Here is a 27,416-nt window from a genome sequence, read left to right on the forward strand (position 1 = left end):
TGACCCCTGTCTGTGGCTGATACTGGAGCCTGCCCCATCCCCACCCCCAGTGCACACCACAGGCTGCCCAGCCAGAGGCAGAGAGTAGGTGCTCAATTAGTGCTTGCTGAATCTGAAACAAATCTGAGCATACCCACAGAGAAGCTGGCACGAAGGAGACTGTGAAATTTTAAATTACGGATACAGAACACGAGGGAAAGGAAAAAAAGCAGAAATAGACAATTACACGTGTATCCACGTTGCTGATCCTCTCAAGTGAAAAATTGGTTTTCCTCACTTTACAATGGAGGCATGAATTAAAATCAAGTTCTAACAATGCAGCCACCCCAAGGGCAGTCTGGCACAGCAGTCTGGGCCCCTGTGCTGTGCACGGTGGACAAGCACCTCTGCCAAGCATCTCGGACCCTCAAGAAGCAACAGGGGACAATGCACAGAGGCTCAGGCCCACTGTGGGCAAGAGAGATGGAGAACGTGGGGTTCACCTGCCTGGGCCTGTGGGGACCCCAAACACCAGGCCTTGCCTGGCTCCAGAGACTCTAAACAGGGCACTGAGGGAAGGGGTCTATCTCTTGGATGTGGCGCAGGGACCAGCAAAGGCCACTTTGTAGTGTGCTGGCCTTGGCTGGGCCCACAGGGAATGGCACGTGCCCCTCATATCTGCCCCACAGCCAGGCCCCTTAAAGGAAGAGACGGGGAAGCCGGCCTGTCTCCCAGGCAGCCAGTCCCTGAGCAGAAGAAGAGAAGGAGAGGAGGGGCAGGGCCTCCTCCCAGGCCCAGGACAGCTGGGAACCACAGAGAACCAGAGCAGGGCACAGGAGAGAGTAAACAGACCTGCCAGCCCCACCTTGGGCCCCACCTGTGTCCACACATCCAGCAGCACACACAGAGATCAGTGTGCACTGTCCCCTCTGACCAGGACCCTCGGAGAGAACAGAGGAAGTGATGGCAGAAAGTGAAGCAGAGGGACTGTGGCACCGCCCAGAGGATGGGGACCAGGTCCCATGGATCCTCTGAGTGGGACCAAACAGGCCACAGCCTCGACTGCAGCTCCCAGACTAGGGCCTGGGCAGCATCCAGGGAGGGCAAGCACAATGGACTCGGAGCCAGAGCCCGGCACCTGCTGCCAGGGGACTCTGGGCAGCTGCTCCTCCCTGCTTCCCTGGGGATGAGCACCCCTGTGCCTGCCTTATGTCACTGCTGGGCCCTACCCGAGTGCTTGACACTCCCGCTGAAAGTCCCAGCAGCCGGCAAACAGCTGAGAGCCCTGAAATGACAGTGATGCTGAAATTGGACCCAGGGGCTCCGCTCATCCCGGTCCTGCCCTCAGAATCACCCACTCCCACCCCCTGCTGGGGACCCCATTTCCCAATGCTTGTTCCCCACTGAGAACACCGGCCCCTCCCCTGTCTCCCCACTGACTGTTGATTTCCAGTCCTCACATCTCACCTGACTCCAGTCTCGAATTCTTGGTTCCTCAGGCGTGCCCTCCACACGGGCTGCCCACTGGAGGGTGGAGGCCTGATCTCCAGGACTGAGAGAAGGTAAAACCAGAGCACAGTGGACTTCGCACCCTGAGACCTAGTCCATGGCCAAGACAGGGGCCCTGGAAGGAAGCAGGACCCCTGGTCCAGCTGTGCTGGTCCCCAGCCCCACTCCCTCTGCCTCAGGCAGGCGGCCCCTCTCGCCCTACCCTCTCCCCACCCTGCAGCCCGTCTCTCTGAATCAGCTCTTCCCAGGCACGGCAGTGAGCATGCAAATGCCTCACCTAACACAGCAAACAGCACAGCAACCCCATTCTTCGGGTGAACTGGCTATCCCTTCTGGACAGAAGTGGGCAGCGGAATCCAGAACCTAAAGCCACGTGTACCCTTTGATCAAGTCTGCACCTAAGACTGCATTTACACACAGAGATGTTTGCCTTCATGTTGTAGTAAAGGAAATACTGGAAATATGATAAATACCCAATAATAGAGGATCGGTTAAATACATTATAGTAATTATTAAAAATTACTTCGTCCCAAAACTTTTTAACCATACAAAAACACTAATGATATATTAAATTGGGGGAAATTATTTTAAAATGTAAATATATGCATTAAAAAACTGGAAGAAAGAATCCCAACTGTCAATGGCAGTTCTGGCTGTGTTGAAATTGAGTGGGTTATCTTCCTCATTACAGTTTTCCATTTGCCAAGTAGCCTGCAAAGAGCACAGATTACTTTTGTAATCAGAATGAACGTCTGGAAACGGCCTCCCTTTCTGCTCTCAAGTCACGCACACACTGTCTCCAGGTCTCTGACACCCTCTAGCCTCTACCCCTGCATGCTGCTGACACCTCCAGTCCGTGGCTCCCCGCCCCCCATCAGCTCGCAGCCCTGGGCCCGGCTCTCCTCCCCACATCTCTGGCTGCTCCTTTGCAAGCTCCTCTTCTTCTATCTTCTTTGGAAAATAATTTACTGATTTTTTTTTATTCTTAAAAGTAAAACCCACTGGCTGCAGACAAGTCAAACAGTATGGAAAGGTGTGAGGTCCCCCAGTCCTGTGAGGTGGTGGCTGCAGGGAGGGCTTGGGGCAGGCTCGGTGCTCAGAACCACAGCTGGTGAGAGAGGCACGGCGGGCCACATGGAGCTGTCCTCGCCAGGAAGGAAGGCCTGGACCTGCCCTCATGGGCAGTGCAGAGCTGGGAGAGCTCTGAGCTCAAGGGGACCACATTCAGATTTGTGTTTCCAAAAGACGCCATTTGCTGCAGTGTGGAAGACGAAAGGGGGTGGGCAGTAAGCAGTGCTGACACCCGGGGAGAGAGGGCGAGGGGCAGACCTGGGAAGGGTGTAGGAATGGAGAGGGAGTGGATGTCATCGGGCTGGGTAGCAGACAGAAGGGGAAGGGACAGGGCCACAGCTGGCCCACCAGGACCCCTGGTTCACACCAGGAAAAGGCCCTCCTTCAGGTGGAGGTCACCCCATGCCAGGGGCATGGCTTGGCCAGTGAAGCACCGGCTGGGTTCCAGCCCCCAGCCACCCCTCGGCCAGGTGCCTGTATGCACTGGACAACCTGTGCGACCTCACATGTTGGCCCCAGAAGAGGAAAGCCACTGGGGGCTGGTGAGGGAGGGTAACCCTAAAGCTGCCACCGAGGTCTCCGGCTTGGTCCAGCAACTCAGTAGATAAGGGTGCCAACGGCAGTCATGAGGTGTTTCCTGTAGCTTCCTTGATTCCCGCAAACCAGAAAGATGTCCTACCCATGGCAGGTGCTTGGTGACTGTTCAGTGAATAAATGAATGAGGGAAGCCAGATAATCAGAACTTCTTTTTAAAAAAATTTAACTGAAAGACTATAATTAAAAACTGAGAAATTTGCTTGATATAAAAAGGGCATGCAGAGGGGGAGGAGAGGAGTCCACCCTTCATCTCCTCCCTGAATACAGCTTAACGAATGGACCACTCGGCACAGCCTCATCACAGGATGCACGCACCGCTGCCTCTCAGCGCCTTCCTCCACTTTCCTGCTAGAGCTGCGAACAGGCACCAGGCAGTCTCCCCTCAGGGTATCTGGGAAAGCCTGTGGCCGCCAGCTGACAGGGCACACAGCACAACCACGTGCTTTGTAAAACAGCACAGCTGTCAACACTGGCCTGTAACTAGGGATCTACTTGTCGGGGCATGAGTTTGGATGGCACAAACTTTCTACAAGGCACAAAACCTGTGCAGACTTAGACTGCAGATTCATGGAGGTTTGTACAACCATTTATTCAAGAAACACCAATTGAGCCCGGGGTCCGGGGATACAATGCCGGGTTGGATGAGACCATCGTGTCCCCTAGCCCCAGCTTGGCTCATGTTCCAGAGGGCAAATGACATCTGCAGGCAGCTACAACCCAGACTAAGTGAGGGAGGGGGGCACTCCATCCAGTGGAGCTTGGGAAGGAGACAGCAGTGGAGACTCACAGGACAGGTGGCATCCAGCCAGCAGAAGAGGGGAAATTCAACGCCAGGAGAAAAATACACTCAAAAGGCCACTTATGGCCACATGGGACCCACCAGAGCATCTCTCCCCACTAATTACAACTAAAACTCTGGACAAAATATAAAAAGCAGCTTCCTGAGGATTCCCAAAGTAAACATAAGCAGACAGACTGGGGAGAGGGGGTGAAACCCAGGGCAGTGACCACCACAAGCGCAAACTGCTGTTTCCTTTTCTCCTTCTCCTTCTCCTTCTTTTTTTTTCTTATTTTCTCTAACAGCTTTCACCTGCAAGCCGGCCCCCACGGGAGCTGTGGTGGCAACTTCAAAATACACAAAGTGAAAAAGGACAGAAGTGAAAAGAGAAATACACACATGCACCATTATAGTTGGAGACGTCAACACTCCCCTCTCAATAACCAAAAGAACAAGTAGACAAAAAATCAGCAAGGATCTAGAAGAACTAACTGAACACCATCAACTAACTTGACCAAACTGTCACTGATAGAACCCACCACGCCGCAACAGCAAAATACACACTCTTGCCAGGAGCACATGGAACATTCAACAAAACAGACCATATTCTGGGTCATAAAAGTATTGAAATCATACGAAGTATGTTTTCTGAGCCTAAAAGAATTAATAACAGAAAGATACCTGGAAAAATCCCTGCATATCCAGAAGCTGGACAAAACAATTCTAAATATTCCGTAACCAAAGAGGAAGTAAAAACAAATTTAGAAAACACTTTTTGAACTGAAGGAAAATTTAAATACTGCACATCAAAACTTGTAGGATGCATATTTAGAGGGAAATGTATAGCATTAAAATGCTTAGACTACAAAGGATTTCAAATCAGTGACCTAACTTGCTGCCTTAAGAAATTAGGAAAAGAAGAATTAAACCCAAAGCAAGTAGAAGAAAATAAAAATAAGAGTGTAAATTAATAAAGTTGAAAATAGAAAAATTAATGGAGAAAACAAATGTTTCACTGAAATGATCAATAAGACAATACTCTAGCCACACTAAGGAAAAAAAGAAGATATAAGTATCAATATTAGGAATGAAAGAGGAGACAGGACCTAAAGATATCAAGAAGGATACGAAAGGAAGATTATGAACAAGTTTACGTATAGAATTTTGATAACTCAGATGAAAGGAACCGATTCTTTGAGGCACATAAACTACCAAAGTTCATTCATGGAGAAACATGCAGCCTGAGCAGTCCTATGTGGAACCTTAAGAAGCTACATTGAGACACCGCTCCACGCCCACTGGGATGGGGATAAGCAAAGAGACAGGTAACAAGTAAGGTGAGGACATGGAGAAACCAGAACCCTCGCACACTGCTGGTGGGAACATAAAATGGCACAACCACTTTGGGAAACAGTCTGGCACTTTCTCAAAAGATTACCCATAGAGCTACCATATGACTCACCAATTTCACTTCTGAGGTGGAGCCCAAGAGAAATGAAAACGTATGTCCACACAAAGACTTATAAAGGAATGTTTATAACAGCATTATTCACAAGAGCCAAAAAATGGAAACAACCCAAATGTGTATCAATTGATGAACAGATAAACCAAATGTGGCCTATCCATACAACAGAATGTTATCTGGCCACGAAAAGGAATGAAGTCACGACACACGCTACAACAGGGATGAACTTTGAAAACATTATGCTAAATGACATACTGTATGAGTCTGTTTACATAAAATGACCAGAATAGGCAAATCTATAGAGATCAAAGGTAGACCAGCGGTTGCCAGGGGCCAGGGGTAGAGGGTAGGGGACCAGGGAGTTGGGGGGGACCACTAAAGGGCACACGGTTTCTTTTTGAGGTGATGAAAATGTACCAAATTGACTGTGCTGATGGTTGCATAACTCTGTAAATATACTAAAAATGAATGAATTGTGTACTTTAAATGAGTGCATTGCATGTCAACAAAGCTATTACCAAAAAAAAAGAGATTTAAGTATTTAAAGTGTATTAATTCATAGAGCACTATTTATAACAGCCAAGACATGGAAACAACCTAAATGTCCATCGACAGAGGACTGGATAAAGAAGTTGTGGTATATTTATGCAATGGAATACTACCCAGCTATAAAAAATAATAAAATAATGCCATTTGCAGCAACATGGATGGATCTGGAGATCATTATTCTAAGTGAAGTAAGCCAGGAAGAGAAAGAAAAATACCATATGATATCACTCATATGTGGAATCTGAAAAAAAAGACAAATGAACTGATTTACAAAACAGAAACAGACTCACAGACATAGAAAACAAACTATGGTTACCAGGGCGGCAAGGGCGTGGGAAGGGATAAATTAGTTCAAGACTTGCATATACTAACTATAATATATACAAAATAAATAAACAAGTTCATACTGTACAGCACAGGGAACTATATTCAATATCTTGTAGTAACTTATGATGAAAAAGAATATGAAAATGAATATATGTGTGTTCATGTATGACTGAAGCATTATGCTGCATACCAGAAATTGACACAACATTGTAAACTGACTATACGTCAATTTAAAATATATATATATATATATAAATAACAGAATATTTTAAAATAAAGTATATTAAGACAAAAAAAAAAAAAACTAGGGCATCAAACCCATGATTTTTTGGATACTATTAGTTAAGGCAAATCAAAATAAGTTTTCAAGCAAGAAAAACTGTGAATCCATTTCATAAAAATATTAACTTTTTTAAAATCACAAGAAAGGGTGTTCAGTGTATATAACACAGCTTATTTTAGTGGCAAAATGAACTATAAAGGACATGTAAATTAGCATTATGTAATAATAGTCATTACAAGTCCCGAGTCTGCTTTGTATTTTCTACAAAGCTTTTTTACAAAGCTTGTATTTTCTGATATACCCTCCTGTATCTTTAAGAGCCCAAGTGATCCAATGGGGACTGGCCCTCCCGAGTGCCAGGGTTCTCCCATTGTGACACACTGAGCTCCAGGTGGCAGCTCACATGTCAGGTTTTTTGACAAGAGTCCTTGCTGCCCCAAGAAAAGTGCTGTGGAGTGAAGGTGAAGAGAGGATTTGGGCAAAGAGGCAGGTCTCTGAGGTTCTGAGTTCCAGGAATCCCCCTCCCCAGCTTTGCCCAAGATTTTGGACGACCCAGGAGATACATGGGGACCCCTGGCCACTTGTGAAGGCAGCCAGTGAGGCCGAGAGAACCACCAAACGTCAAAAAGATGTACGTTCCCAGTTCCTCCTGAGATTGTGAGCCCCCAGAGGGCAGGGGCTGTCTAAGGGACTACCGCCCGGGCCCTGGGACAAAGCCTGGCGTCTGGTGGGGGCGCAGTCAATGAACTGTGTCCTCTTCCTGCAGTGGGGGTGGGGAGAGAATTTAGAATAAGACCTGGGTTCAGATCCCACCCCCACAGTGGCTGCCCACCCCTGCACTGAAAGCTGGACCTTTGGGGACTGGTTTTCTCGTCTACACTGTGGGGTTGTGACTTCAGGGCCTGAGACCGCAGGGCCCACCACTGTCCCGCTCAGGGCCAGGTCCCTGACACCAGACACCGAGCTGCAAGCTGCAGGGTTGAACAGAATCTAAGCTCAAGGGCTGCCCCGCCCAGCTTCCCCAAGAACAAAAAGCACAGCACTCACTACCAAAGCTTTATCTACACCCATGGCTAAAGCTTCATTCACCCTGTGACGGGGAGGACCTACGAGGCGTGGGAGTCAAGGCACCCTGTTTAAGGTCTTACCCCTCTACCAGCCAGCCATGTGAGAGCGGCTAGAACCTTTCTGAACCAGCGGAACGGAGTGACAGAGGCCAGGATTGCTGTGTCACTGTAGATGAGCTATGATACACAGGGAGAGCCCAGTACAGAGCCTGGCAGAGGGTGACCATGCGGTATCCGCCACCTTGAGTCAGTGCAGATACTCTGCAGGGACCTGAAGGCACCCTAGCCCCACTGCCACCTGATAGATGGGGCAACAGGAGCCCAGAAAAGACAAGAACCCACCCACAGTCGCACGGAGCAATGACGTCGCTCCTCTCAGCACCGGTGATCTTGCCCCATATCTGCCTCCATTAGTCTCCTACTCTCATCTGCATGAAAAGTTTGATTGGAGGCAAAACTTGGAACTGCATGTAGAAGGACAAAGAGTCCAAATAAAAAGGCTTTTTAATATAAAGCCGATGAAAGAGACAAATGGAGCGTAATCAAAACCTCATTAGGGCAAATAAGCAACCTGCCTGCAACGCCACAAAAACTGATGGCACCGAGTGCCACGAGGCGAAGGCACTGAGTCTTCCAGACAGCCACCATCTCGGGAACGGAGATTTCAGGGACACCCTCACCCACACCAGCAGAAACCCTGCAAAACACCCTCAGGATTCTCACCTACACACCCAAACCACGGCCCCCGGGCCTGTGGTTTGCAAAGCTGGCTATTCATCAGAATCACCTGGAGAGTTTTCAAACCGCTGAGACCACCTGCAGACAGGGGTGGGGGCCGGGCAGCGGTATTCTCAAAGGCCCCGGGTGTCCTGACCACTGCACCAGGTCAGTGAGCCCAGGTCAGCGACCGCTGGCTGTGCTACCAGCTACCTCACCCCCACTGCAGGCACGGTGCCCACAGCAGGGCGGGAAGTGAGCACACTATCGAATGGTGGTTCAGCTTCTGCTTCCACTGGGTGCACCCATCACCTGGGATTTTATTAATTGGTCTTGATTAAGGTTGTTAGTCATTTATGCAACAGTCCCAGCCTGTCCACCCGGCACTTTGCTACGTGCTGGGAGTACTACAGGAAATGAGCAAATTCCTGCCCTCGGAGAGGGCAGACTCTGCAGCAGAGATGAGAAAGGGCAAGTTAGAGGCTTCCCTCACTGTCACACGCATGTCAGGACACACACCTGCAGAGGGTCTGGGACAAAGCTCCAAAAGGAAGGCAAGGAATTAAGTCAAGATCTGGACCTCAGGATGGCCCTTTACAAACTTAAAGAGAAAGCAAGCAAGCTGTAGAACACCCATGGAGCAGTGATGACTCAGGTCAAACCAACGCTAGAGCAAGAGTGAGCTGGCCTGCCAGAGTGGATCTTATTGTGAGACTGACCTTGAGAGGGTGGAGGCCGGTGATTTAGAGGCCCAGCGGGGGCCTGTGTGCACCTGTGACTCTCCTTCTTGGGAGCAGAGTGGAGCTATGTGTCGGAAGGCTAATTCTGCCCGGGTCTGCCCAGTGTCAGCCCAGCCCACGGGAAGGCTCCCAGCTGCAGGAGCCACATATCCCAGATATTCCAGGGCTGCTCCAACGTCCAGGGCTCAGTCCTGCTCAGCTGAGAGGTAATTTGCTGAGGCTGGGGTTCCATAATTTAGTCTTGCAAATATGATTTTTAAGCCTCTGTAGGAGTTTTTCTACAAATTTGATTCATGATACAAGGGAGTAAATTTATTACTTATCCTAACTTTTGTCTCAAACCTCACAGTCACCTTAAAGCCAACTTCCAAGTAACTGCCTTGGAGCCTTTCCCACAGTGCTGGCGGGCCCTGGGAATCTGGAACTCTACAGCTCTCATTCCCCGCTGGGCCCAGAGGCAGGGTCCTGTGAGGCTGGAAACGGGTGAGGCTGGTAACTTCATCCTCAGCCAGACACTGGGGAGCTTGAGAGCTCAGACTTGGCCGAGAACTGCAGTGTTGGGGCCTCATCTGACCCAGGATCTCCCGAGTCCTCAGCCTCTGAAATGACCAGTTGCAGCTGAATTGCAGCCAGCCTTTATTTCCCATTTGTTGGAGGACCCACTCCCTCTGCAGGGATCCCAGGGTGGCCACAGCTCCTGAGCAGTGGGCAGGTGGGTGCCCCTGAAGGGCTGCATCATGATGGGAGGGGCAGCTCACTCCAGGTTACCCTCTGAGCACCTGCTCTGGTCCAGGCCCCATGGGAGATGCTGGGATGAAGACATGACTTAGCCCCACTGTCAGATGAAGGGGCTCAGTCTAGTTATCACTGAGATAAGTCACAGGTGGTCCAGGTCAATTGAGGACGAAGACCAAGGGCACTCAACGTGAGAGAAGCACAGGACCTCTACTGTCAGACACTACATGGGCCCTGACTTCTCAAAGTGTGGTCCACGGACCATCTGCTTCTGCATCTCCTGAGAGCTTGTTGAAATGCAGGATCTCATCTGCAATGGATTAAATGTGTCCCCCCAAAATCTATACATTGAAGCCCTAATCCCCAATGTGGCAGTATCTGGAGACAGGGCCTCTGCAAGGTAGTTACGTTTAGCTAAGGTCATGAAGACAGAGGTCCCATAATGGGAGTGGTGGCCTTATAAGGGGATGAAGAGACCAGAGCTCACTCTCTCTCTCCATCATGTGAGGATGCAGCAAGAAGGCCGCTGTCTACAAGCCAGGAGGAGAGCCCTCACTAGAACCCAGCCAGAGTGGCCCTCCGATCTCGAACTTCCAGCCTCCAGAGTTATGAGAAAGAGCTCTATCTGTGGCGTTTTATTATAGCAGTCCAGGCTGTCCAAGACATCATCCTGACGAAACAGTCTGCATCCTGACAAGAGCCCCAGGTGCTCTCCTACATACAGGTGAGTTGGGAAGCCCTGTTTTAGAGATGACTTCGTCCTGCCCCTTTACTGTGCCAGTCGGGAAACCCTGACTGAGAAAGGCTTCAGGCTAAGATCACCTGCCTAAAATCATCCAGCTATGCAAGTGGTAGAGAAAGGACGCAAGCCCAGGTGTACGTAGCCCAGGCCGGAAGCACTGGCGGCCTGGAGGGGCTTAGACCCCTGCAGTAACATGAAGGTCAGACGGCAGACGTCTTGGGTTCCAGACCATACCCACGTTCAAGCAGGCTATCGGGAGGAAGAAGAGTCAGAAAATTCTGGCCTGGCAGCACTGAGCCAGCTCAAGGAAGCAGGCTCAGCGGCTCATGCAGAACACATCCTGCTGACCTGTTGGAAATGAAGTCAGGCACTTCGTGGTGATGAGGGATGTACTCGAATCACCAAACCCGAGCAGAAAGAGATAGGCTGAGGAAAGAAGAAAAGGGAGCCAAATAGCCCATTTGCTGTAATGAACTGGGCTGGACCAGAGAGGTCCAGAGTCCCAACATTCATCATGTGGCTAAGCTGAAGGAATCATGAAAGTGTACGACTGGAAAGCAGCTTTAAAATTCTCTGTTCCAACTCCTCCTTAGACACAGTGAGAGGCTGTCTGGCCCCACAGTCCTGCTCCAGTGGTGGGCTCTCTAGCCCAGCCTGCCTTAGCTCCATTGTTGGAAATCTTACTCCTTATCTTCAAAATGCTGACTCACTTAAAGCCAGCAATTTGAGTTCTGAGTGCCAGGCTTCAGAAAATAAAACCCAAATATGGAAAACACTAGATGACAAACATGTGTTTTACGGTGGAATGCAAATAAAGTAGCTGCTTTGTCTGGAGATAATGAGAGAGAAAAATAACTCATTCACCCCTGACTGAAGAACAGTTCTCTAGAAAAGACATTCCCTGAGTGCTCGGTTTCCTCAAGGGTGCCATAATAGGGTGAGGACAGGGGCACCCACCCTGACAGCCAGACCAGGAGGATGGGTCCCGACAAGCCAGAGCGTGACAGACGTCACAGCCAGATCTCTCCCCAGCAGGGCTGGTTGTCAATAATTTTGGCTTTGCAAGCCATGTGGTCTCTGGTACAACTACTCAGCTCTACTACTGCAGGGTGAAAGCAGCTGTAGAAGATACACAAATGAATGACTGGAACTGTGTTCCGATAAAGCTTTATTTACAAAAGAGGCAGCAAGCCAGATTTAGCCCCAAGCTACAGCTTGCCGACTCCTGGTCTCTATCCTCATATCTATTAACTTTAAATGGCAAACAAAACAAAATAAAAGGAAATGTCCTAAACGTCCAACCTGGGGAAATGGTTTAATAAGCTAAACCACTTGAAATTGACTCATTCAATCCATATTTATCGAGTGCCGGCTGTGACAGACACGGCTCTGAGTCCCAAGGATACAGCAAGGAGCAACTCAGCCAACCGTGCTGCATCAAAGGGATGTACTGACAATGCTACAGGAATTTGTGATTACAAGGAAAACCCTTACAATCCTATGAGAAAAGCAAAACACAAGACTGTGTATAAAAATAGGACCAATGTTTAAAAAAACACAGGGGGAAAGAACAACAAAAATTTTTAAATGTTACTAATGTTTACCTTTGGCTGGCTTGACTACCCTTTCTATTTCCTTCTATTTTCTAATTTTTTCATAAGATCACATGTTACTTTTATACTAATACAGTCCTTGTTGTTTTTAAAAGAAGAAATCTGTCTTGATTTTAAGCTAAAGTCCGAGTCCCTCCTGCTTCTACTTGCCATGGCCACTGCTGCCTCTGAAAGCAGTCAGAAAAAGCCAAGCTGCTCAGCCCGAAGATGTTCACACAACCGCCAGGGAGGCTGGGGAGTTCAGCACCTGGGACAGAGCCACGCACCCAGCGGGAGCCCAGCAGGAGGACAAAGAGCCACCTCAGGTGGGAGCCTGTGCTTTTTTTTTCCTCGCTGGTCCTCCTGCTGGGTCCACAGGAGGCACCTGGGCAACACCTGTGAGAGGAAACATACTTGAAGCAGGGAAGAGAGTTGTCCCCTGAGTCTGGCCCATACAAATGGAACTAGTCCTGTGACCTGGCGAGGGGGTACAGGCAGCCAGATTGTTGATAAAGGGGAAGCAAAAACAAACACTGCACAGAACCCTTTACCCACATTACTAGCCTGGGAGCGACTGGCAAGCATGCCAACGCCAGTCACAGCAGCAGCTGCTCCTAATCGCTTCCCCTCCGGCATTCTCAGAACGCGTCAGCTGGAGTCTGCCCTAGGAGAAAATCCGGTGTTTTTAACAAAGTCTTAAATCAGATGGCGTCCTTGATGAGTAATTTCTTACGTGCTTGGTCTCTGAGGCTAAAAATAGCCAGCGCACCTCTAAGGGACGTGGCCGTCAGCAGGGGCTGGGTGATTAGGAGGTCCTGCTCCAAACAGCATGACTAAGAGGTCCCAATTCCAACAGCACTTTCCAACGTTCCCCCTCATTTATCATGTATTTATAGCCCAAATATGCACGTTCTAGTGTTTTTAAAAGCCCACATGTCCACTTCTTTATGGGTAACTTTTCTCTTTTTTCCAAATATTTTTGTTTAAAAAGTAGTCTCTTTTTAAAAGAACAACGTGAATTCTCCCAATTGTGAAGTACTTTAAACAAGATACCTACGGATAAAACATCCTATCTTCTTTAAAGGAAACCATCTCTGCTTTCAGATTCTCCTCAAAACACCAGCAGCCTCTTCCAACACATCCTGCTGGGAAAGCACCTTCCTGCAGCTGCCGGTCTGAAGCACCAACTCAACTTTCTAATCTGGCATTGGGTCCTCATCCAGCCTCCTCCCATCCTGGCCACGTGGAATAGCCTCTGCTCAGTGCAGACCTGCTGTGGGGCTGCCACTCATAAGTTGGTGAAGGCAACAGGGCAGGAGGTGGCCCTGGAAGGGGGTGCCTTTAGGTAGAGGCTACACACTGCAGATGCAGCAGGCTAGAGCTCTTCAGCACGGGGTCACTGACTCCCCTGAGTCCCAAAGGGAGGAGGACACTCTCTGATATTCCATATCCTCTTCTTTCAAAGTCAAGATCAACGCAGGCTTCATCATGAACTACTTGAGTGGTCGTGAGCCTCCTTCAGACCAGGACAGTGCTTCTCAGATCTTAAAAACAGCCACTGAGCACCAACAGGCAGTCAGACCGTGGCTCTTCCTCACTGCCCTCTCAGAGCCCCTCCACAACCCTGGTCCCAGCATCCCTGCTGACAAGCCTCCTGGCGCCCCACTGCTGATCCAAACTGAGACTCGATGCATTGAAGAGTCACATCTCTGCCTGGCCTGAACTACTGCTTGGAGCCCACACTCAGCCATGTCGAGCAGGTCACTGGCCCCCCACGCATCTTGAGTCCCACCTCCTGTACTTGCACGCTCTGCACGACTGCCCTCCTCCTCCATCCACTCATTCAGTCAGCCAAGATCTGCAGAGTGCCTACTATGTGCCAGGCGCCGTTCTAGGAGCTAGAAGTCAGCAGCAAACAAAAACAGGCAAAAAGCCCTGCCCTGGAAAAGCTGACGTTTGAGGGGAGGGAGACAGGCAAATAAACAAACACATAAAACCCACAGTATGCTGGGTGATGACACATGCTACGGAGAGAAATCAGGTGGCAAAGGGACTAGCAAATGCCAGGCGTGGCCGGCACCGTCGTCAGAGAAGGCCTCACTGGAGAGGTGGCATTTGAGCAGAACCCTGAAGGAGGGAGGGAGGGAGCGCCTCTACATAGAAAACTGGGAGAAGAGCATTCCAGGCAGAAGGAGCAGCAAGTGCAAAGGCCCCGAGGGAGGAATGTGCTAGTGTGTTCTAGGAAGGGCAAGTAGGCTAGTGGAGCTGATGCTGAAGAGAGGGGGCTGAGAGGAGACCACAGAGGTCCTGTGGGTCATTGTAGGGACACAGCTTTGACTGTGAACAAGATCAGAGCCTGGAGGGTGCTGACCAGAAGAGTGACACATCCTCTTACACTGTAACAGACCACTCTGGCTACTGTGTTGAGAAAAAACTGTAAGGGGTGTTGGGGGAGACAAGATACCAGACAGGAAACTATTGCAATTATCCCAGCGAGAGACAACGGCAGCTTAACCCAGAGTTAACAACTGGATTTGCTGATGATGTGGGCATTGGGGGGATTAGGAAGGGCAGAGACAGGGATGATTCTGATGGTTTTGGCCTGAACAACCAGGAGGATGAAGTTGCCATTCATAAGCTGGTAAAGGCAACAGGGGTGACAGGCTGTGGGGAAGGACGGGAGTGGAAACCACTTACCTACGGGAGTGACGGTGATCAGCCTTTAAGCCCCAAAAAGCACACAGTCTCCTCTAATAAGCCTTTCTTGCACCGAGCTGAAAGCTCACCCTCTCTGATATGTGAACCCCCCCTCCCTGCCTCCTCTCTCTCCCTCTCTCTCTCTCTCTCACACACACACACACAGCACTTCACACCACTTATTTGTATCCACACACTATTCTCTTGAGTAACCCAAGGCTGGTTCACTTCACAACACCTGGAAGCATTTGCACACAGTAGGGACTCAAATATTTTTAGTAATATGCTGTATAGAACTGCACCTCCGATGCTCTTAACAGTCTAACAACTCAAGAATGTTCTTTCAAAATATCTAAAAATTATGCTTCACACTGATTAAATATTGAGTGGCAATTATCCCCTCTCAAGGGTCCTATATATAGATGCCGACCTGCCCCAATCATTCAAATTGTCGAGGCAAGCGCTCCTGGAAAGGCCAAGTGAGGAAGACGGGTGTTACCTTGCTGGTCCTTATATCCCAAGCTTTCATTTCAGAGCTGAAGCCTCCACATACAAAAAGACTGTGGTCTCTCGGATGGAATTTCAAGGTAGTGACTCTGAAGTCACTTTGACCACTGAATAGCTGGGTTCCTATGACACAAAAAGAGAAGGAAGAGTTAGAAAAGACTCAGATCACAAAACTAAATATCTTAAAACGAAGATGCCATCTGGTGTGGAGCCCTTGGAAAGCGCAGCCCCCCGGGGACCGGGATGGCCAGTGGAGACTTTCTGGAAACACAACAACAGCAGCGTTTGCCCTTACTCCCTGGCCACTCGACCTTTGATTAGCTGAATCCCCACCCCCAGAGATAAACGCGATGGCTGAACCCATGAATACCGCCCTTCAGCTGCGCTGTAAACATTACGCACATCAGCTCATTTAAAACACACAACCACCCTAAACCCACTACACAGCTGGAAAAACCAAGGCTCAGGGAGGTGAAATAGCATTTCCAAAGCTACACAATTAATACAGTAGATTGCTTACCTGGAGTCTAAAAACCAAAAAGCAGGATGCTCCTAAGTGATTCTTTTTAGGCTGAGCATCTTACAATCATGCCCATGAACAGCTTGCTACAGAGCGTGGCAGGTGGGGCGGTACCATACTCTGGGTGACAAATGAGAGTGTGGCATCACAGTGGCTCAAGCACAGCTTAGGGGGCGGTGTGGACCGCCTTTTACACACCTGCCATGACACTGCCGTCAAGCATTCACACACATTGTGCAAATGTCTGTGTGCACACATGTACTTCTGCTGTTGAAAATGTCTTCTTTATCACTGAGATCTCTTAGAGGTAAGCCATAAAAACGTCAGAAGCACCGATCATTTAGAACAGGTCAGACTCGGGGCACATGGGGAAGGGAACTTTTGCGCTGAGCCCAGGTCTGTTGGTCTTCAAAGCTAGCATTCCTTCTCTCCCCAGTGCCACAGCCCACGAGGGACAACCTGGACTGCCTCTGGCTCTCAGCAGCTCCACCGCTGGACGCAGGCAGTGGGCAGTTGGGGACACAGGAAGCAGGGGACTGATGCGGTGGCAAGATCTCAAGCATCATCTCCTTTATGGGAGCCCAGGAGGCGCATTCGGTCCTTCTGCTCAGAAAGCGCGTCCGGAAGGCTGCCCTGCTTTGTGTTCAGGATGCACTTAGGCAAGTGCTCCATCAACTCAGCAGGTAAGGAAATGGAAGTCATCGATCAGGGCTCCTGAGAGTTCCAGCAGAAGCCTTGATAAATCTAACCTGCCTAGATCCTTGGTCTCCAAACTTGTCCGACAGCACACCCCAGCCATGAGAAGCCCTTAGGCAAGTATCACCAATACACACGTTTATTTATAAGTTACACAGTATGCTCCTGAACCAATACATTATGAACGTTAAAACAATTACCAAAAGAAGAACATTTTAAAGGGTGAGACAAGGATAAAATAACCAATATTTTAAAACATGTTTTAATATGCCATTTACTAAGAATATCAACAAACCTCTTTGAAATCATTAAATCAAATGAGTTACAATATTTTTAGTGAGAGCAACAGGACTGAATATACTTCCTTCTTTTTTCAATGTAGGGACCTTCTTGTGACTCAGTGGTTTGAAAGCAGCCCAGTGACAGTTTCAGTTTATTCACTGAAGTCTGCCAGAGCCAACAAAGCTTCCTTCCAGAGACACGTGGACCCGGCTGGAAACTGTTTACTGCTGGCGCCCTGGGAGACGTCTCCCACTTCCATCTACCACTGATGCAAGGCTTTTGTGAACATTTTGCTAATAAAGCTCCGCTTCCCCTGATGTCAAGTGATGGCTCCTGCAACCAATCAGAGGGTATTACTGCTTTCTCATATTTTTAACAACCCAATTCAAAATCCACTGAAATTTTCATTTAAAGGGTTTTAAAGCAGATCAGAACAACACTGTTCCCAGGTTAACAGTACTGGTACTAGAGTTTTTTACAGGTGACACATTCACATTGTTTCTGGCAACGAAAATTACAGAATGATATAAACAATCAAAAACACCTGTTTTCAAAATATACTGTCCACAGTCCAAGTTTCTTGGAAAGAAGTTCCTCTCCTGTTCTTTGTTAAAGCATCACCTTTACCTTGATGGATGACTAAGTGTGTTGATTTTTTCCTAATATTTTCTAGGGGCCTACAATTGGCAGTTACTCATCATCAGAGAAAATTTTGGAAACACTTGACTTTTTGTAAATGAAGACTCGACGCCTCTTCAAGCTCAACAAGCCCCTTCACTATTTTGCTACAAAATGCAGCACACAGAGATTTCCATGGTCATCCCAATTCATCACAGTGCTGGCAAGAGCTGGCCAGTTGGGCCCCAGCACTGACTGTTCCCCGCCAGGTTCCCCGCCAGGTGGGGTACTGAAAAGCCACTTAGAACTGGAACTGTAAGGAGCACTCTGTGGCAGGACACACAATGCCTGACACCGTTGCTGGATCACAAGAGCGTTAAAGGAGGACTGATACAGGTAGAGGTGGGGAGAGCTGATTCACCAACATGAAATGACTTGTTCTGGCGGTATTAAACTTCTTAAAGTATACTAATGCTGCTGTCATAAGACCATTTTCCTAATAATCAAAGAATTCTCCCAAAAAGGCATCAAGGGGCTGAGCAGACCGGCAGTGGTCTGGGTACTGTGCCCCCACATCAGGTCAACAGACAGGCAGCCCTGTCAAGCAAACAAGAACATGGCTTCCCGAGGCGTTAATCTAACTGGAAACCTGGTGGTCCTCATTCTTCCTCTTCTCGTCCTTTCCTGAAACTTGTCTGGAACCCAAACTCCTCTTGGCCTTTTCTGCTAAGGTTGGTGGTCAGAATCCACGTGACGGCCCAGTTAGCAAACCCCGCTCCCAGGGAGGGTAGAGCAGGGAGGGCCTGTCCGTGCCAGGACTCGAGCAGTCCCTGTATGCACCTGGGGACGGGCATCGAGCTGGCACCACTGGCCTCAGGAGACTGCTCCCGCCCAGGGGCTGGGGGAGCCACGTGGGGGCGGAGGGCCTGGACTATCATCACGTCCTCTGGGTGGAAACGGAGCAGCGATGCCCCCACACCGCAGGAAGGCCTGGCGGGCCAAGAGTCTCACCTCCCGACAGAAACAACTGCGCCCAATGCCGGCTTCGTGCTCATTTGGAATTCACCACCAGTCCTCAAGTCCAAAAGGGAAAACAAACTCTATCTGCCTAGAGAAAAAAATTCTCCCTGTTTCTTGGACCATAGCATATAACCATATGCTTATTTCAGAAAAGGCAGGGAATTAGACATGTTTTTTTTTCAAAAGTGCAGCGGTACAGTCTTTGCCAACAGTAGGAAAAAAAGATGAGAGTAAAAGTGAGAGTTCAGTTGCTAAAAGATAATGACTGAAATTTTTGCTGAAAAAAATGTATTTCTGACTGTTATTCATCCTCAATCCCCTAAAGAGACAGAGAGAAAATCTATGTCTTTTAAGCACTAAAATTTTCCAGTTAGAAGACAAGCTATAATTTATATCTTTTTTCTACTTTTACTTATAATAACTAGGCATTTACTGTATTTCTTTGTTGAAAGGTTCCAAAATGAAAAGATTTTTCAGTTTTTAATAAGCATACGGATACCTAACAGGAAAAAACACAGGGGGAGTTCTGCTCAAGGGGGAGGGCTGGACCCCAGCCACCGATGCCCAGCAACACGTTCCGAGTGGGAGGCGATATGGCAGCCGGGTCCCACCCCAGCTCTGACTTCAGTGGAGGGGCCTCGGGCAGGTCCATTCACTGCTGTGTCCCACACACTCATAAATGTAAGGTTGTCCAGGGGGGTGGGGGGGAAGTGGAGTCATAAGCACTGTGGTACAGAAAGCGTTCTAGACAGCCTGGCAAACAGCAAACAACAAAAGGGAACTCTCACAGTTTGAAAAAAATTAAACCTCAAATTATTGAATTCACCCTTAGTTAAAATGAAAGCAAAAACCAAAGGATGGTGAGTTTTTAACAGCAGGAAACTTGAGAGATGAATGACGTGGAGTTTTGGCTGTGGGGCTCCGTCAATACAATGCCCTGGGCTGGCCTTTACAGTCTGTTAAAGAGCTATGGACAGACACTGTCTTGGAGGCGCACATCAGCCGCGCTGGAGGTGAAGGTCCTTTCCTGTCGGATCTGTGCCAATTCTGTGACTTCCCATAATGCGAGTGGTCTGTTTATCACATGCCCTCCTGGGCGATGTTACTTCAAGTGCAATGGTTCATTGTATATAACCTTTAACCTTGAGACTGTCTGGCGTGTTTACATGTTTATTATAGAAAATTCTACTTATTCACTGTACACTGCTTATAAGAAGTTGAGTTTTAAAATATTTAATCCACTAACACCGACTTTATTGATCTTGTTATAATGAACTCAGCCAGCATAAGACCTGTTCAGACCCTCCTGGAGTTAGTAAAAATCACTTCTTTTCCTCCTTGAATCAATAACAATACAAATAAACCATAAATCACCATTAAAGCAAAAACATGTGTAAAACAGAAAGCAGAGACTCATGTCCTCCTGACACCAGTATTACTGCCAACCTGCCATCACCACACGGCTCCGACGCGGCTGCTGGTCCCGCTGGCCAGGCTCCTCCTCAGAGTAGGCCCTCCCCCGGGTGGAGACATGAGCCCCCCCCCCTGGTGACCACCCACGTGGCCAGGCAACGCTGTCTGTCCACCCTAATGCCTACCCTCGGGGACCCTATCGCCACACGGGGCTCCTCTGCCCCTCAGGATGTCTAGCCCCCAGCCCAGGTCCTGGCATGTAATAGGCATTTGAACCAGGTCAGGTGAAACCCAAGTTTGGGTCCCTAAGAAAGAGAAGGGAAGTTCACACCCTCCTCTTCAGGGAGACGGCACCCATCACCTCCAGGCCTGCCTGGGGCTTGCATGTGTCACACCCCAACCCTGTGTGGGAGGGATAACTAACTCGCTTCACAGTGCGGGCAATGGAAGCTCGGAGAGGTGGGGACGGGTCCAGGGCCACGTGAGTCGGTTGTGCTGGGACAGAGGCTGGACCCGTGTGACCCGGAGCCCAGCACTCTGCACCCCACCTCAGCCGCCCACAAGCTCTTCGTGACCTTTCCTTCCTCAGCTCTTCATGCACATCACAGGCTCACGAGCGTGCAGGGGAGACGCTGACAAGGGAGAGCTGCTGCTGTCGACTGGCGGTGACTGAGCCTGTGTTCCCAGGCAGGCGGCATATGACTCATTTCGCTAAAATCAATATTGCTACACTCATCCTCTGGGAAGCATGCAGCCAGCTGTCAATTTAACCATCCTGACTCCAAGTTAACGAGAAGAGGCGCTTCCTCACTTCCAAATCAAACTCTGTGAATCAGAAGCAAGGGCCATCTTGGCACTCTGGGCAGAGTCCTGGGGAGGTCCAGGGGAGAGTCAGGACGGCCCACATCTGCCTGCTCCCCCTGAGTAAGCTACCGGCCTCTGGATGAGACGGTAGTCCTCTCAGACCCGTGCGCTCCCAGTATGTGAAATCAAGAGAACCAAAGCTGCCTTCAGAGATGGCTGTGAGAAGTGGGAATAACGCACGTGCGACAGGAAGCCCCAGACAGAGGGCAGACAGCAGCACAGCGGCCACAGCAGTGACGGAGTTGCTGCACCCATTTCTTTTCTATTAGGTTTGGACATGGCTTTTAATTAACTGGGAAGGACTGAATTTTCCAAAATTAAAAAAAAAAAGAGTTCTCGACTCACAAACAGGGTATGTCCCAACGGTGTAACTTTAGTTGGTTTTCTGGGACCCAGAGGTCACCACCGGGACAATGGACATGCTGTGATGGTGGTCAGACTCTGGGCTCAGTCAGCAGAGGCCGTCTGACCTACCAAGGAAGCCAAACTGCAGGGCGACTGCAGTTAAACACACACGGAGACAACGCATCACCACTGTGCAATAACGGTGATGCATGGAAGTGTGCCGCGGATTAAAACACAGCTTTGACTGACCCACAGGCTGGCACAAGGGCTTAGGCAGAAGCAGATGACAAGACAGACACTTGTGAAGGCCTGGAAGGACTTCTTAGGTCCTTCCCAAGGTGGGGATAACAGGGCTGGCAGTGGGCTGTGCTCACGTGGGGTGATATCTGATTTAAGACCCATAACCAGGGTCAGCATCCCACCCCAAAGCTGGGTGGAGAGAGGGAGAGAAAACAAGGTTGAGACTGGAGAGAAACACTCCTCAGAGTGAAAGAGAAGGTGTGGGCGGGAGCAGGGCGGGTGCCCAGGATGAAGAGGGCAAGGCCTTGAGAACAGCCATGTTGAAAAGAGGGCCAGGAAAGGGGCTCCAGTGAAGGAGCAAGCTGAGGAGAGTGGGACCCTTTTCTGTACACGACCGGGAAGAGGCACAGGAGTCTGCGGGTTCACGCTTGCAGCCGTGGAAAGGCGGACCGGGCAAGAGGGCACTGGAGGGGCAGCCGCCCACGACCACCATCAGCTCAGAGCTCACTGGGGCCCGGAGCTCCTCACCACCTCTACGTCCGGATTTAGTGGCAAAAGCCCTAGGACCAAAGAAGCAATTATACAAAATGTGCCCACCAGCAGGAGACCCCTGTCCCAGCCAGCGCTCGCCTTTCTGGTCTCCACGGGCTCATGAAGGACACCTCACCAGGTCCCGCGAGATGTGCTGGGAAACAGTTACGGGGCTCAAAAGCCGAAGGACGGAGAAGCCCAGGCCCCTCTTGCCGGCATCTCCCCCAGGGCCCGTCGCAGGGGCGGCACCACCCTAAGGCTCAGCCCCTCCTGCAGCTGCCTCTCCAAAGCCACGCGAGCCCTTGACACTCCTCTCCAAGCTTTTAATTCGGACGCTTCTCACCCTTCCTATGCCGAGTGTTCTAACATCGTCAGGGCAAACATTTCTCCGGCTGGAGCAGTGGCTGCCGATAGCCCAAGGAGCATCCTTCAGCCAGTCACTTGATCAGGGGGATCAGCCAAGATCTGTCTGGGCGCACCTTCCTCCCAGGGGCCCCGGGTTATCCTCTCCAGGTGGTGAGCCAGCTGCCCGGGCGAGAGCCAAACAGGTTCCCCTGGAGTTGGCTTAAGCCAACCGTCTGCCCACGGCCCAAACCCAGATGCGGGGAGGGCACCCACACCTGCACTTCAACAGCCGAAGCCTCTGCCAGTCACACAGGCTGGAGCTGCTGCTGACTGTGTGGCCTCTCACAAGCCACCAAACACTCCAGGCCTCACTTTCTGGGTCAGTGAAACGGGGATGAAAACGCTCCCCTTACTGGCTAGTGTGGAGGCCAAACATGTAGTCAGCAAAGGGTCTAACGTCTGTTTTTTCACTTCAGCTTGTTACAGGCTGGGCAGTGTGCTGGGGACCAGGGCTACACAGTCCAAGGTCTGCCCACCGTGAGCGCCCAGCCAAGTTATCAAGATGCAAAATCTAGGGAGGCACCAGACAACACTTCTGGGAAAACAAGAGAAATGATCACTTCCGGGTCCAACCCCAGGTGGCCAGTCATGTCCACACACCATGAGCCCCGCTGTAGGGTGCAGGGACCCCTGAGCAGGAGGAACCAGGCAGGGGCTGGAGACAGCCAGGCTGCTGGCAGTGGGGTCTGAGTGAAGAGGACACCCGCCCCAGATGAAGAGCACATGCAGACCCACCACAGAAGGAGGCTGCTCCCCGTCTCCAGGCCGTGTTGTCACAGAGACAGGAAAGATGGAGAAGAAGCTGGGAGAATCTTGGAAGGCAGTCTTCCTCTCAGTCTGCCCCCAGATCCACCCACACCTGGGACCAAGAGCCACACTAATAAGCCGGCTCAGGGGATCTTTGGGGCCTTCGGGAAACGAGCCACCAAAGCTGCCCACATGGGGAAATGGCCCAGCAGCTGGGGCCCTCTGGATGCTCTTCCTACCTTCTGAGGGGCCTCGTGGGACAGAGACAGAGGAAGGGAAGGGCAACCTTTGCTGAGTGCCTGCCACGCACTGGGCATTCAGCAAAGCACCTCTGCATACACTATCTCAGCTGGTCCCCTCAGCACCGTTACCCATTTCACAGACATGGAAACGGAGGTGAAGGAACCTTCCCAAGGACATCCAGCTTGGGCAGGTGGAAGAGCCACATTTGCACCCCATCCATGTTCCTCCTATTGCACTGTGCTGCCTCCAGCCTCCAGGACCTGAGACCAGGTGGCACTGCCTGGGTGTCCCAGATGGGCTGGACACACACCAGCAGAGCTGACGGTGCACAGGAAGGAGGACAGGATGCCCTGTCCCCCCAGGGCCCTGGGGGCTCCAGGCCGGGGTGACTGCCTGGGGGGCTGGAATCTGCAGGGAGCCAGCAGCACTTAGAACGGAACAGGCTTAAGCTCTTCGGGGTTCTGAGGAGAATGGCTGACGCAGCGTGCAGGACAGCTGACGCAGAGAGCAGGTGACACTCGGCCCTGGCGGAGCCGACCAGCGTTCCCCGAGGCCACCTCAGTCTAATGCACCAGAGACATTTTGTTAGGAAGATTACAGACTGAAACGAGAGCACCAAAAATAATTAATCTGTGAGCAGATTTTATTTAAGTGTTGATTCATGGCTGCCCTACAAGCCAACGCCTGGCAGAACTATAAATTAACGAGATACAATGTCGCCGGCCTCCATATTTCAGGCCGGGTATTGAAGTTTCAGAATCCACAGATTTTTAAGTGTATTGATTGAGGACACCAGGATAAATGGCCTTGGCGCCAAACTCCCATTAACGACAATGGGCACCGAGTGACTAATTCCCAGAGCGCAGCAGTGAGAACGCCCTGCGCTGCCTTCTCCTGGCACAGAGTTCTAATTAGATTGAAATGAAAAAGCCAAATCACCAAGGGCGGCAAGAGGCAGATCAAGTGAAAAGCGAGATCAGACTCGGTGACAAGAAAGGACGAGAGAAGTCAAATCAGGCCAAGAGCCACAGGGGCTGCACCCAGAGGGCACCCAGCATCACTGGGGCAGGAGGTGGGGTGCAGGGATAGGGTGTGAGACACGTGTGGGGCCTCCCACCCCCACCCCAGCGGCCCCCCATGAACTCATCCCTGCCCAGCAAGGGCCGGCTTCTGCTCTGGCTCCTGCTCTGGTTCATCCACACATATGCTGAGCAGCTGCTCTGAGCCGGCCCCAGCCAGGTGACAGAGGCACAGAGGCCACAGGACAGGCCCCCATCCTCAAGGAGCTCCCGCACTAGCCGGGGGGATGAATACAGAAGCCAACAACCCCCTCAGCTGGAGAGGCCCTGTCCAGGAGCTGGAGGGCTTCCCCAGGGGCAAGGCCAAACCCCTTGATCCTACCCCACCCTATCCAGCACGCTCGCCACTGCAGCCCCAGCACCAGGTCCCAAACACAGTAGATGCTCAGTAAGTAACTGCGGAATAAATGAAAGTGGGCCTTCAATAGGCGGACCAGGCGGGGAGCCCCATTCACAGCAGAGCAATGCAGAGGAGGAGACCTCCCTCACCCTGCCCAGAGGATGGCAAAGCCTGGAGGGCAGGACCACTCCTTCCCCATCCTACCCAACACAGCATGGCTGGAAGAGACCGCTCCAGATCACATCCCCACAGTGAAGTTCTACCTCCAACTGGGCAAGGCTGCCTCACTCCCTCCTGAAGCTCCCGGCACGGCCTCGGGGCACTCCCGACCAGCTACCAGGGAGACCTGCCCAGAGTGCAAATCAAGCTCTGCCTCTGGTGCTCCAAACTCAGAAACAGCCCCCTACTGCCACCTGCTGTGGCAGTCCCCAACTTGTCAGGCAAGAGGACTCTGAATGTCTGAAAATGTCAGAACCCCCACCCCGCCACACACACAATGGCAGTGTCTGTTTAATATCCGTTGATTGAGAAGACAGATCATGACAGAGGGCCACTCGGAATCCATTAATGTCATCAAGTGAACTTGTATTCGATTAACCCAACAGCACCACCAGCACGTGAAAAGCAGCCCTTTTCCACTCGGGCAGGCAGTGCAGGCGCCCGTGGGCACTCAGTGACTCTGGAGTGGGGAGCAGTGCCTGGGGAGTGTGCACCCCACAGGCCAGTATGGCATGAAGCCCAGGCTCCCACTCCTGCATCTGCAGGCTCACCGCCCCCCCCCAGCTCCTTGCCTCCCATACCTCCACACACACCACATGGTTCATGTTCCTGCAACAACTCTGTCCTCATTCTTCTGTCTGCTGAGGACCCATTTCCCTCCCCCTCAACCATGTCCCCTCCACCCTGATTCTCTGTCCTCCTAATTCCTGTCTTAGCGTGGGTTCCACTTCCTCCAGGAAGTCTTCCTTGATCTTCCAGGCCAGATGTTCTTTGCAGTTCCTGTATCTCACTCCATCATGGTAACCTGGCACTCCCTCTGCACTTCTGTCTCCCCAGCAGTTGTGAGATTCTCCAGGGTGGATCCTGGGACTTGTTCACTGCTGTGTCCCCAATACTGAGCACCGCTAATTGGACACACAGGCAACAAAGTGTAAGGCTCAGGCAGCAGGCTGTGCATCCTGGCTCTGCCGCTTCCTGGTTGTGCCTCTGGGCCAGTGTGTGACAAGAGAATTCTGGGGGCACCAGTCTCGAGGGGTGGGCAGGGTCTCAATGAGATGCCGTACATAAGGCTGCAGAAGAAGGCCTTACACACAGTAGGTGCTTGGTGACAGTACCTGCTGCTGTCATCACCCACCCAATCATCACCATCACCAAATGGCACCAAAATCCCTGAGTCTTGGCTCCCTCTTGGCCCATGGGACTCAGAAAGACCACAGTTAGGGAAGCACTTTGTTGCAAAGAAAAACACAGTACACTCAGCCTTGTGGAAAGGGCATGGGATTTGCAGCTGCACATGCATGGCTCCAAATCCCCGCCTGCCTTGCACCACTGGGAGGCCCTGAGCAACGTAGTTGAGCCTCAGTCTCCTGATCTGTGAAATGGGGAGAATAATACCGGCAGGGTTGACAAGTCATCTGTAGAGCCTGGGCTGACAGGACCATCAGCCTTGTCACCACCACTACTGACAGCACGCAGGGCTCAGTCAGAGGAGCTGTAAGGCCGCCCCTCAGCAGTCCAGAGAAGAGGAGGGCACTTGAGGTGAGAAACAAACTCCACAGTTACCCCAAGCTCCCGCTGCATTCCCTCCCTGCAACTCCTCCGAGCTGCAGGGAGGAGCTAGGCGGTCGGACCCCAGAGTCCTTATCCCCTGCTTGTTGGGCCCCAGGAGAGGCACAGACCCCAGCACCACCACTACTTGGCCAGGAGGGCAGGGGCTGCCCCAGGGACAGGCGTGGACTCGCCTCCCTGTCCTGACCCTGGCAGTGGCACCCAGCAAAAAAGTGACCCAGGAGGAGCACTGGGGCACTGGGAGCAGCTGGCCTGGGGGTCAGGGGCGAGGCTGAGCCACAGCCCCGCACTCTCCAGCTCTGTCCTCCCCCGAGAGCCACAGACAGGACCCCACTCAGGGGCTGCGGCTGGATCCGTGCTAATGCAGCCTGTTGCAGAGGAACACTCAGTAATGCAAAGTTCCTTCCACTGACTGCTCTCTCCTCGCCCTGCTTGTCAAGAGCCCCCTCAGGATTTAGCCAGCGTGAATCCATCTCACCCAAATGCCTTTTCAGTGTGGGCATGAAAGCAGAACTCGTTTGCAGACTTTCCTTATGAGCTGGAATTATTCCTTACAGCCTTTCAGGGATAATGAATTGACAGGAATTCTAAACCGATTCCAACCAAAGGACACTGTGATAAAGCTAAATCTATTTCAGTACAGATTGCATGTCAGAAGTTGATTAAAAAGCCACCTGTTTATCCAGCCCCACAGCTTGGGGCTGAGACAACCTTGGGGCTCTGTCCTCCGGGCGGGTTGGCAGAGGCCCACTGCGTACCCTCTGTGGAGACTCTTGGTTCCAGGCAAACAGCCTGGAAACACACTCGCCCAGCGTGAGCCTTCCCTGATCCCATCTCCCCTGCCCTGAAACCGCCTGCAGCTCGTGGTTGTGGACCCGCCCCAGAGAAGCTTCCCCAGTGAGAAAGTTAACTCGACTGTGAGCTCTGAGG

At 51.0% G+C, this 27,416-nt stretch overlaps 1 protein-coding gene across 5 annotated transcripts in view; it reads right to left on the reverse strand.

Annotated features, from left to right (window-relative positions):
- The window catches only part of WDR25 (WD repeat domain 25), a 131,560-nt gene that overhangs the window by 24,634 nt on the left and 79,510 nt on the right, over window positions 1–27,416 (reverse strand). For all 5 annotated transcript variants that reach the window (XM_074365035.1, XM_074365036.1, XM_074365037.1 and 2 more), the window contains exon 4: window positions 15,348–15,478. In XM_074365035.1, coding sequence (XP_074221136.1) covers window positions 15,348–15,478 — 131 coding nt within the window. The remainder of the gene's footprint in view (window positions 1–15,347; window positions 15,479–27,416) is intronic.

This window comes from Camelus bactrianus, chromosome 6, assembly GCF_048773025.1.
Source record: "Camelus bactrianus isolate YW-2024 breed Bactrian camel chromosome 6, ASM4877302v1, whole genome shotgun sequence".
NCBI classification, from domain to species: Eukaryota; Metazoa; Chordata; class Mammalia; order Artiodactyla; family Camelidae; genus Camelus; species Camelus bactrianus.